Source organism: Salvelinus alpinus, chromosome 8 (genome assembly GCF_045679555.1).
Source record: "Salvelinus alpinus chromosome 8, SLU_Salpinus.1, whole genome shotgun sequence".
In the NCBI taxonomy this organism is placed as follows: domain Eukaryota; kingdom Metazoa; phylum Chordata; class Actinopteri; order Salmoniformes; family Salmonidae; genus Salvelinus; species Salvelinus alpinus.
Genome location: NC_092093.1, coordinates 69,153,627 through 69,166,042, shown reverse-complemented (window position 1 = coordinate 69,166,042; position 12,416 = coordinate 69,153,627). Strand labels below are relative to the sequence as shown.

Genomic DNA, 12,416 nt, shown 5'->3' with positions numbered 1-12,416 from the left:
CCCTTTTTTCTAAGAGTGTGTATGAACTTTGATAGTCCTTTTATCTTTATAGGCCTTTATATTCTGCAGCCAACTTTGCCTCAGCACCTCCGGTTTCGCGACTCCAATAAACAGTTTGATAGAAGCCACTGCAGTGAGAGATACAGTATGTTTCTGGGTTCCTAGTCCTGTGCTGCTGAAACATTGACGTTTTTTTTTATTCCTCCGTCTTCACTGAACCCATTGACTTCCAATTTCCTGTTTAGGTAACCATCCACTCACATGGACAACTGACATTTCTCCAGAGAGGATGAGTCAGTCTGAAAGAGCAGCTCTTCACCAGTGTGTCGACACTATTATTTACATGTCATGTTTATCATTCATCGATGATGAGACATCTTCAAGAGTCATCATCAGGGAAAGATGTCCGCCTCCTAGATGTGTGTCAATGTTGACATTATGTGAAATGATGAAGTGTGATGGACGACTAATGTGGCTAATGTGTAGAGTAGACTCATTCTTCCTTCCCTCCCTTCTTTCCTCCCATCCTTCCCTCCATCCGGTTCTTACTCAGGTTTTTCTCTCATTCTGACATCTCAGGCTTCTTAATTATTCCCTCTCTCTCTTCATTCTCTCCATCTCTCTTTTCTTTTAATGTCAGATTCTTCCCTTCATTTCCTCCCATCCACGTCAATCTCTTCTTCCAAATACCAGATGAGTCACAGTGTATTGACTTCATCAGAGGGCTGCTCCACAGACAGGCCAAGCTGAGAGAGACTGAGAACAGACAGGTCAAGCTGAGAGAGACTGAGAACAGACAGGCCAAGCTGAGAGAGACTGAGAACAGACAGGCCAAGCTGAGAGAGACTGAGGACAGAGAGGCCAAGCTGAGAGAGACTGAGGACAGACAGGCCAAGCTGAGAGAGACTGAGGACAGACAGGCCAAGCTGAGAGAGACTGAGAACAGACAGGCCAAGCTGAGAGAGACTGAGAACAGACAGGCCAAGCTGAGAGAGACTGAGAACAGACAGGCCAAGCTGAGAGAGACTGAGGACAGACAGGCCAAGCTGAGAGAGACTGAGAACAGACAGGCCAAGCTGAGAGAGACTGAGAACAGACAGGCCAAGCTGAGAGAGACTGAGGACAGACAGGCCAAGCTGAGAGAGACTGAGGACAGACAGGCCAAGCTGAGAGAGACTGAGAACAGACAGGCCAAGCTGAGAGAGACTGAGAACAGACAGGCCAAGCTGAGAGAGACTGAGGACAGACAGGCCAAGCTGAGAGAGACTGAGGACAGACAGGCCAAGCTGAGAGAGACTGAGGACAGACAGGCCAAGCTGAGAGAGACTGAGAACAGACAGGCCAAGCTGAGAGAGACTGAGAACAGACAGGCCAAGCTGAGAGAGACTGAGAACAGACAGGCCAAGCTGAGAGAGACTGAGGACAGACAGGCCAAGCTGAGAGAGACTGAGAACAGACAGGCCAAGCTGAGAGAGACTGAGGACAGACAGGCCAAGCTGAGAGAGACTGAGGACAGACAGGCCAAGCTGAGAGAGACTCAGAACAGACAGGCCAAGCTGAGAGAGACTGAGAACGGACAGGCCAAGCTGAGAGAGACTGAGAACAGACAGGCCAAGCTGAGAGAGACTGAGGACAGACAGGCCAAGCTGAGAGAGACTGAGAACAGACAGGCCAAGCTGAGAGAGACTGAGAACAGACAGGCCAAGCTGAGAGAGACTGAGGACGGACAGGCCAAGCTGAGAGAGACTGAGAACAGACAGGCCAAGCTGAGAGAGACTGAGAACAGACAGGCCAAGCTGAGAGAGACTGAGAACAGACAGGCCAAGCTGAGAGAGACTGAGGACAGACAGGCCAAGCTGAGAGAGACTGAGAACAGACAGGCCAAGCTGAGAGAGACTGAGGACAGACAGGCCAAGCTGAGAGAGACTGAGGACAGACAGGCCAAGCTGAGAGAGACTGAGGACAGACAGGCCAAGCTGAGAGAGACTGAGAACAGACAGGCCAAGCTGAGAGAGACTGAGGACAGACAGGCCAAGCTGAGAGAGACTGAGAACAGACAGGCCAAGCTGAGAGAGACTGAGGACAGACAGGCCAAGCTGAGAGAGACTGAGGACAGACAGGCCAAGCTGAGAGAGACTGAGAACAGACAGGCCAAGCTGAGAGAGACTGAGGACAGACAGGCTAAGCTGAGAGAGACTGAGGACAGACAGGCCAAGCTGAGAGAGACTGAGGACAGACAGGCCAAGCTGAGAGAGACTGAGGACAGACAGGCCAAGCTGAGAGAGACTGAGAACAGACAGGCCAAGCTGAGAGAGACTGAGAACAGACAGGCCAAGCTGAGAGAGACTGAGGACAGACAGGCCAAGCTGAGAGAGACTGAGGACAGACAGGCCAAGCTGAGAGAGACTGAGAACAGACAGGCCAAGCTGAGAGAGACTGAGGACAGAGAGGCCAAGCTGAGAGAGACTGAGGACAGACAGGCCAAGCTGAGAGAGACTGAGGACAGACAGGCCAAGCTGAGAGAGACTGAGGACAGACAGGCCAAGCTGAGAGAGACTGAGGACAGACAGGCCAAGCTGAGAGAGACTGAGAACAGACAGGCCAAGCTGAGAGAGACTGAGGACAGACAGGCCAAGCTGAGAGAGACTGAGGACAGACAGGCCAAGCTGAGAGACACTGAGAACAGACAGGCCAAGCTGAGAGAGACTGAGAACAGAAAGGCCAAGCTGAGAGAGACTGAGGACAGACAGGCCAAGCTGAGAGAGACTGAGGACAGACAGGCCAAGCTGAGAGAGACTGAGAACAGACAGGCCAAGCTGAGAGAGACTGAGGACAGACAGGCCAAGCTGAGAGAGACTGAGGACAGAAAGGTTTAGGGATTTAGAGATAACGATATTTGTCCTTAACTACAGTGTCAGGAAGTTGCTGAAACAATCAATGAAGAAGTGTTGTACTGTTTGATTGTTAGAGGATGATACTGGAAATGACTGTGTTTCCTTCAAAGACAAGGCAGGGAGATGAGGAGGAAAAAAGATAGTTGTTTTTGAACCAATGAGGATTGTTTTTAATGTGGTATTTTTTTATGGAGTGGGGCAGTCCCACTCCTTTCATAGTTTTATTGAAGAGATAGTAAAGTGGTGGAAAGACAGTGGAGAGTGAGTCAAAGGGCAGTGAGTCGATTCGAACCCATGCCGACTCTGGCATACGTGTGGCAAGGTCAGTGGCTGTAACCTCTGGACAACACAGGCCACACCAATGAGGATTGTTACTTTCCTGACACACACACAAGCATACTCTTTCAGACATTCAGATTTCTAACCCAAGCACTAACTCTTGTCTCGCTCTCCTCTCAGGTAAATACGCCATGCGTGACCTGGTCCACCGGTTACCTGGCAGTAGCAGCAACAGTACCGGGGGCAGTGGTGGAACTAGTGGAGGTACCGGGGGCCCGATGGCACCCGGTAAGACCATGTCAGACGATACAATAACGGCTATCTGCTGCGCTCTGCATGAGGTCATCACTAAGAACATGGAAAACGCCAAAGCACTGAGAGACGCCGGCGGGATAGAGAAACTCATCGGCATCGCTCGCAGCAAAGGAGACAAGTAAGCGACCACACACACACATACACACACATACATACACACACGTACACACACACACATACAGTACTTCAGAAAGCATTCAGACCCCTTCACTTTTTCCACATTTTGTTACGTTACAGCCTTATTCTAAAATTGCTTAAATTGTTTTTTTCCCCTCATCAATCTACACACTGTGTTTTGGTCCTGACGTCATCAGAGTGAGCAGCTGAACACTGTATACTGGAAACACTTGGTTTGTTATTGTAACTAAACATAACCAATCTTTTGTTAAACATAAATGCTGAACTTATTTTTGCATGGATTCCGCGACACGGTTATCTTTTAACAGCTAATACCGCAATCCCGAAATCCCACTTAGCTGTTAGGTTAGAGTCTGTTTGAAAGAGCTGCTAACCTAGCTAAGCTGCTAGCGTTAGCCATCAAACTAACAAAGTTAGTCCTAGATGAGTTTTCCAATGGAGCCCTCTTTGTCTGGAGAATAAATGAGCGGTTCCAGCTCTGTAGGAGCTGTATCTACTACGCTTTGTTTCAGGACAAACTGGATCACTCAGAGTTTCAATGCGGCAATTGTTTGCTTGTCGAGGATTATAGGCTTGAGGTGGCTTCCTTGATCACGCAGATAGCCAGCCTACGTAAGCAACTGGGGAAAACGCAGAGTGGAATGTTTACCTTTTCTGCGCCGGTGGCTGGACAGCGTTCACACATGTTGGATGCATCTCCGTCTTGTCGTTTGTCGTTATCCGACTGGCCGGTGTTGCCCGGAGTTCGTTCACCAGGGGAGCCACCTCCTGCCTCTCCTCCCCCGTCTGATAGCGGAGTCTAAGGAGCACAGCAAGAGGAGCATGGCAATCAGCGATGGTCGCATGTCACGAGCCGTGGAAGCCGAAGACAGCGGCCTCCCCCAATGTAGTCTGTGCTCCCAACGAGAGGCCCGGAGCGAAAAAAAAATAATATATATATTTGCCGCCCTAGAGCCTGATCTTCCTGCACCTTCTTCGCTGCGGGTACCTGTGTCTGCGGCCGCCGTGCCAACTCCTGCTCCTTCCCCTAAGATTTCCAAGTCGATGTCGGCAACCTTCCGTCCATGCTCTGGATCGAACGGGGCTTCTCCATCTCCTGCACCATCCTGTGAAGTGTGGGAGTGGGCAGATATCGTCGTCCTTCTGGCTACGTGATTATTGCAGCTCAATGTGTGTCAATTTTTGTTGACAATTTCGATACCTTTTGGAAACAAAACACGTTTTATAAGAAAGATGAGATCCACCCAAATAATTTGGGTTCCTGGATCATTTCACAGCATTATAAGGCTGCCTTGAGACAATGACTTATCAATCACCCAAGCCCAGCTCAGTTAATCACTACCATTGTGTCGCTGAGTCATCATAATGCTTTAGAAAATGTACATTATACCAGGAGCATTGGTAGAGACAATGTAAGTAACCTAATGTATGTCCCTCTAACTGCCCTAAATGTCTCTGCTGATCCTACAGCTATTGTATGCAGCAATCATGGGCCTCTGAACCAGATTTATACTGTTAGCACTGAGGCGGTGTGCCCTAGTAGGAAGTCCACTGTGTGCAGCTCACCCTGCACTAATATAAATAACGTGAGCATGTCTACTTCTGCTAAACTTCTCAGTAAAGCAATGAATACAAGCAAGAATCCCAGAAAAGTGCTCAAAATAGCCCACGTTAACATGTGTAGCTTAAGAAACAAGATTCATAAAATTAATAACTTGCTACTAACAGATGACATTCATATTCTGACTTTCTCTGAAACTCACTTAGACAATACCTTTGACGATACAGTGGTAGCAATACATAGTTATAACGTTTACAGAAAAGACAGAGATGCCAGTGGTGGATGTTTTTTTGCGGTTTATATTCAGAACCACATTCCTGTAAAGATTAGAGGGGATCTCATGTTAAATACTGTTGAAGTAATGTGACTACAGGTTAATCTGCCTCACCTAAAGCCCATTCTGGTGGGAAGCTGCTATAGACCACGAAGTGCTAACAGTCATTATCTGGATAATGAGTGAAATGCTTGATAATGTCTGTGATATCAACAGAGAGGTATATTTTGGGGCTGATTTAAATATTGACTGGCTTTTATCAAGCTGCCCACTGAAGAAAAAACTTCAAACTGTAACCTGTCCCTGCAACCTGGTTCAGGTTATCAGTCAACCTACCAGGGTAGTTACAAACACGACAGGAATGAAATCATCAACATGTACTGATCACATCTGTACTAATGCTGCAGAAATATGCTTGAAAGCAGTGTCCAGATCCATCGGATGTAGTGATCACAATATAGCAACCATATCCAGGAAAACCAACATTTTGTAATGAGGAGCAAAAAGACGTTGCACTTGACACATTTATGAAATTACTTATCCCAGTTACTAATAAGCATGCACCCATTAAGAAAAGGACTGTAAAAACTGTTAAAGCCTGATGGATTGATGAGGAATTGAAAAATGGTATGGTTGAGAGGGATGAGGCAAAAGGGATGGCAAATAAGTCTAACTGCACAACCGATTGGCAAACATACTGCAAATTGAGAAGTCATGTGACTAAACTGAATAAAAAGAAGAAGAAACTACACTATGAAACAAAGATAAATTCTATAAAGAATGATAGTAAAAAGCTTTGGAGCTCCTTAAATGACATTTTGGGAAAAAAGGCAAACTCAGCTCCATCATTCAGTGGATCAGATGGCTCATTCATCACAAAACCCACTGATATTGCCAAATACTTTAATAATTGTTTCATTGGCAAGATTAGCAAACTTAGGCATGATATGCCAGCAACACTACACATCCAAGTATATCTGACCAAATGATGTCATTTCTAATTCCCTAAAGTGAGTGTGGAAGAGGTGAAGGAAATATTGTGTTCTATCAACAATGACAAGCCACTGGGGCCTGACAACTTGGATGGAAAATTACTGAGGATAATAACGGACGATATTGCCACTCCTATTTGCCATAGCTTCAATTTAAGCCTACTAGGAAGTGTGTGCCCCCAGCCCTGGAGGGAAGCAAAAGTAATTCCGCTAGCTAAGAATAGTAAAGCCAACTTTACTGGCTCAAATAGCTGACCAATCAGCCGGTTACCAACCCTTAATAAAAATTTCAAAGAAATTGTGTTTGACCAGATACGATGCTATTTTACAGTAAACAAATTGACAACAGACTTTCAGCACACCTATAGGGAAGGACATTCAACAAGCACAGCACTTACAAAAATGACTGATGATTGGTTTCAACACACTTGTTGAAACCATTTTGCAAATTTGCTTATAATCCCTTATCATACTGACGACCTCCCCGCAGAGTTACTCCTTAGGGGGATAGCCCGACCGTACAGCAGACCCAATCTGCTGAGATTTATATCAAAACAAGACAAAAACAAACAAACACAACAACAGCAATACACTTCTTCATATAAAAGTAGAGGTGGGAAATACTTTTCTTCCTTTTATAGGCAGACATGTGAAGAAACAAATTTGCATATCTACCAAAGGGCCCCGGGGAACCAGTAATAAAATAAAAAACACTGCCTGTTAAATCCAAAATAAACAAATTAGAATAACAAATCAAATTAGAATTTCAACTCTTGATAACTCCATAAGGAAATAATTGTATCCCATAAGGTTGTCACGCCTGCTCCCGCTCTTCCTCCCCCTTCCCCAGCCGGCTTGCCCAGCGCCTATGTCTCGCCCGGCTCGCCCAGGTGGGAAGCTGGGTGTTGCCCCTAAAGGGGGGGGGGTATTGTCACGCCTGCTCCCGCTCTTCCTCCCTCTGGCGCTCGAGGGCGCCAGGCTCTCCAGGATTACTCAATCAAGCCACCATCAGTACGCACACCTGCCTTTCCCCGTCACGCGCATCTGTACTCATTTGACTCAGCTGAACTCTATTACTTGTGGTATTGCCTTCCCTATATCTGTCTGTTCCCTAGCTCTGTTCCCTGCTTCGGGATTGATGTTTGTCATATGTCCTTGTTTACCCGTGTGCTGACGCTGTTCCTGTCGTGTTCTATGTCTGTTCCTGAATAAATGTTTGACTCCCCGTACCTGCTTCTCCTGTCCGGCGTCGGTCCTTACAAAGGTAATAGTAAAATAGACTAGAGACAGGTGTCCCTCATTCTGGTCAGCACTCTCTCTCCTTCTCATGGTCAGAATCACACATAGGACTATTGCTAAATTAGAAACTTCTTCCTAATTATTAGTGTTTACATAGCCCATTTAAATCTCACCCAATGTCTTTCTAGTGAGGGTGATCAAGCCTCGCCAGGAAGTCAGAACAGAGGTCATAGGTCAGTCAGCCCTATTAAATATTTTCTTTCCATTTTCTTTCCCTGTTCTTCCGAAACCATTTCAAATATTTCAAAAATGTCCATCATTCTGCTTACCTGGTTTAGAAACACATTAAAAAACACCTCACACAATAAACCAACACGGTATTAACACCACTAACAAATATTCATAACCGGTGGGTGTGCTGGTAATATGTAGGGCAAAACAAACAAACCAATGGCCAGGCCTTACTTATTTGGGAGCTCCCTCTACGGCCAGATCCGATACCTATATACTTTTATAAACCTGCAGAATTTCACTTACTGCTCTCCCAAGGCAACAGCCTCGTGAAACATTTCAAATAGAGAGAAAACATTTTTTTGTTCGTTTTCACTTTGCCAAATCGTAATCAAGCCAAACAAGTCATATTAGAAATTCTTAAAGTCTTTCACAAGATTAAAACCCCTAGGGTTTTCATGATTCTATGAGGAGTGTTTGGTCGTGCCAAATAACACATTGTTCACGTGTAATGTGCTTCGTGACTTCTGAAATCGAAACTCCCAAATATGTTATCTCTTGTTTTGCTGGTTGTACACCCTTTTAGCAATTGTTTAAATGTGGCGTGATACAAAGTTGGACTATCTGTAAACATAATTCGTGCTCTCGCCCATATATACTGCCAATTTTCATATGTTACCTAATACCCACTGTCCATGATTCTCGCAAGGATTATCCAACCCCAAAATTGGCTTCACTTCCATCGCAATATCCATTTTGATAACAGCTTTCAAACCTGCCATCAAAGCTTAAGTACACATTTTATCAACATACTCACATACCCAAGCTGGGTTCGAATACCCATACTAATATACTGTACTGTATACTACATACTTAATGAGTATATACTACATACTATATACTATTAGTTCATTTTAGTATACTGTAAACGAACGGTAACCTTTAAGTTGAGCTTCGCATGTCTACCGGAAGTTGATGCTCTTGCTATGCAGCCTATTTATAGCTTGTTAGCGTAACAAATTACTAGTTAGACATTTTACGACTTCGGGTGTTTGGAAATTGACTGTTCAGAGCGCACACTGCCCACTATTGCCGAGGAGCAGGGTTTATCCGAGCGTTCTGACCTTACAACAGCAGTCAAGCACCCAAGCTAACTGGCTAAAGTTGGCTAGCTTGCTAGCTACTTCCAGACACAAATAAGAGTGTCTGGCCTCACTCTGATCATTTTACTCACCCTAGCAGAGCTGGTTTAACAATGGCCATTGAGAACGCACAACGACTATACCATTAAGCTAAGAATGACGTGAATAATCAAGTCAGTAAACGTTGGGTAGTTAGATAGCATATAGTTAATATACTAGAAAGTTTGATGTCTTAGTAGCCAACTAATGTTTAGGTAGCTTGCTAACATATATTACCGGTTCATACTGCTGTAATGATATGCTATGCAGTTCATAAGGATAGTGTAACTAACAAATTGTCAACCAATATAACGTATAAGGTAATTTATTTGAAAAGTCATTACTTTATAACATTGCTCAGTATTTTACTGCATTTCTTACACAATTGTCATAATTATTTAAATCAATTAATTTGTATCTTAAGTTCAATAAGCATACTACATATTCAATTTACTTCACAAATAGTACAGTTAGTGCGGTTATGCGGAGTACATCTACTAATCTTGGTTTTATCATTTTTTATCTTCTGTTTATAGAACGCTGACATCAAACACTGATGTATTGAGCTTTATTTAAAAAATGGTCTTTATGACAACTCATAATAGCATCTATGAATTCTTTATTAGATTGGAATTTTCCGTCAGCAGGGAAATGCTGCCCAATCTTATCCATGAATATATTTTTTCCCATATTCGAGCCGAATTGGTAGAATGCTCTTGCGCTTCTTTTAGTGCCTCCATGGCTTTGCTATAGTTGACCTCTTCTATGATGGTTATTTCTGCGCCTCTCTCAACGGTGTCCAGAGTTTAGATTTTCTCACTCACGGTTTTAATATATGTCAATTTGAGCAATTTTCCAAAGTAGTGATAGCCACTTACCCAGAGAGTAGTTATGGTATTTGTGCCTTTTAATTGGTCACGGCACCTGATACCTTGTATTAGAGCCAATCTAAAATGGCGCCGGAGCAGAAGGCAGACGTTTTACGTGCCCCCAACCGATTGTGTTTTTTTGTTTGTTTATCTGCGTTGTTTGAAACTTATTTTTTAACTATTTTTGTACATATTGAAGCCGCTACCGTCTCTTACTACCGAAAATAACTTCAAGACATCAGTACTGTGATTACTCACCACGAACTAGCAGAATCCTTTTTCTTCTTTCACGACTCTGACGAGCCCGGGCGGAGGATATACGGCTCCCTCAGGAACAGGCCCCGACCCCAGTGATCTGCGTGAAGAGGAGGCAGAGAAAGAGAGGCCGGAGGGCAGGCTGCCTTCTGAGGAGTAGGAGGCGATCGAATAAACCCCCACTCCCCTCAATTCTGCTCGCAAACATTTAATCTTTGGACAATAAAATGGACGAGTTATTGGGAAGATTACACTACCAACGGGACATTAAAAGCTGTAACATCTTATGCTTCACGGAGTCGTGGCTGAACAACGACAATATCAACATACAGCTGGCTGGTTATACGATGTACTGGCAGGATAGAACAGGGGCTTCTGGTAAGACAAGGGGCGGCAGTCTATGTATTTTTGTAAACAACAGCTGGTGAACGATATCTAAGGAAGTCTCGGGCCATTGTTCGCCTGAGGTAGAGTTTCTCATGATAAGCTACAGACCACATCACCTACTGAGAGAGTTTTCATCTCTATTCTTTGTAGCAGTTTACATACCACCACAGTCAGAGGGTGGCATCAAGATAGCATTGAATGAGCTGTATTCTGCCATAAACAAACAAGAAAACGCTCACCCAGAGGCGGCGCTCCTAGTAGCCGGGGACTTTAATGCAGGAAAACCTAAATCAGTTTTACCTAATTTCTATCAACATGTTAAATGTGCAACCAGAGGGAAAAGAACTCTGGACCACCTATACTCCACACACAGAGATGCATACAAAGCTCTCCCTCGCCCTCCATTTGGCAAATCTGACCATAATTCTATCCTCCTGATTCCTGCTTACAAGCAAAGATTAAAGCAGGAAGCACCAGTGACTAGATCAATAAAAACGTGGTCAGATGAAGCAGATGCTAAACTACAGGACTGTTTTGCTAACACAGACTGGAATATTCCGGGAACCTCCAATGGCATTCCTCCAATGGCATTCCTCCAATGGCATTCCTCCAATGGCATTCCTCCAATGGCATTGTACACCGCATCTGTCATTGGCTTCATCAATAAGTGCATCGATGACGTCGTCTCCACAGTGACCGTACGTACATACCCCAACCAGAAACCATAGATTACAGGCAGCATCCGCACTGGGCTAAAGGCTAGAGCTGCCGCTTTCAAGGAGCGGGACTCTAACCCGGAAACTTAAAAGAAATCCCGCTATGCCCTCCGACGAACCATCAGACAGGCAAGTGTCAATACAGGACTAAGATCGAGTCGCACTACACCCGCTCTGACGCTCGTCGGATGTGGCAGGTGCTGCAAACTATTACTGACTACAAAGAGAAGCACAGCCGAGAGCTGCCCAGTGACACAAACCTACCGGACAAACTAAACTACTTATATGCTCGCTTCGAGGCAAATAACACTGAAACACGCATGAGAGCACCAGCTGTACAGGAAGATTGTGTGATCACGCTCTCCGCAGCCAATGTGAGTAAGACCTTTAGACAGGTCAACATCCACAAGGCCGCAGGGCCAGACGGATTAACAGGACGTGTACTGCGAGCATGCACTGACCAACTAGCAAGTGTCTTCACTGACATTTTCAACCTCTCCCTGTCTGAGTCTGTAATACCAACATGTTTTAAGCAGACGTGCCCAAGAACACTAAGGTAACCTGCCTAAATGACTACTGACCCGTAGCACTCACGTCTGTAGCCATGAATGGTTTTGAAAGGCTGGTCATGGCTCACATCAACAGTATCCTCCCAGATACCCTAGACCCACTCCAATTTGCGTACCGCCCCAACAGATCCACAGATGATGCAGTCTCTATTGCACTCCACACTGCCCTTTCCCACCTGGACAAAAGGAACACCTATGTAAGAATGTTATTCATTGACTACAGCTCAGCGTTCAACACCATTGTGCCCTCAAAGCTCATCAATAAGCTAAGGACCCTGGGACTAAACACCTCCCTCTGCAACTGGATCGTGGACTTCCTGACGGGCCGCCCCCAGGTGGTAAGGGTAGGTAACAACACATCCGCCACGCTGATCCTCAAGACATGGGCCCCTCAGGGGTGCATGTTCTGCCCCTCCTGTACTCCCTGTTCACTCATGACTGCACGGTGAGGCATGACTCCAACAAAGACGTGTCCCGAAGCCACTCCTGCATTATCTTGGCTATGTGCTTAGGGTC

The 12,416-nt window shown here is 45.2% G+C and overlaps 1 protein-coding gene across 1 annotated transcript in view; it reads left to right on the top strand.

Moving 5' to 3' along the window:
• The window catches only part of LOC139583600 (catenin delta-2-like), a 400,634-nt gene that overhangs the window by 349,171 nt on the left and 39,047 nt on the right, over positions 1-12,416 (top strand). Inside the window, exon 20 of the mRNA XM_071414857.1 lies at positions 3,354-3,606. Within this exon, the coding sequence (XP_071270958.1) occupies positions 3,354-3,606 (253 nt within the window). The remainder of the gene's footprint in view (positions 1-3,353; positions 3,607-12,416) is intronic.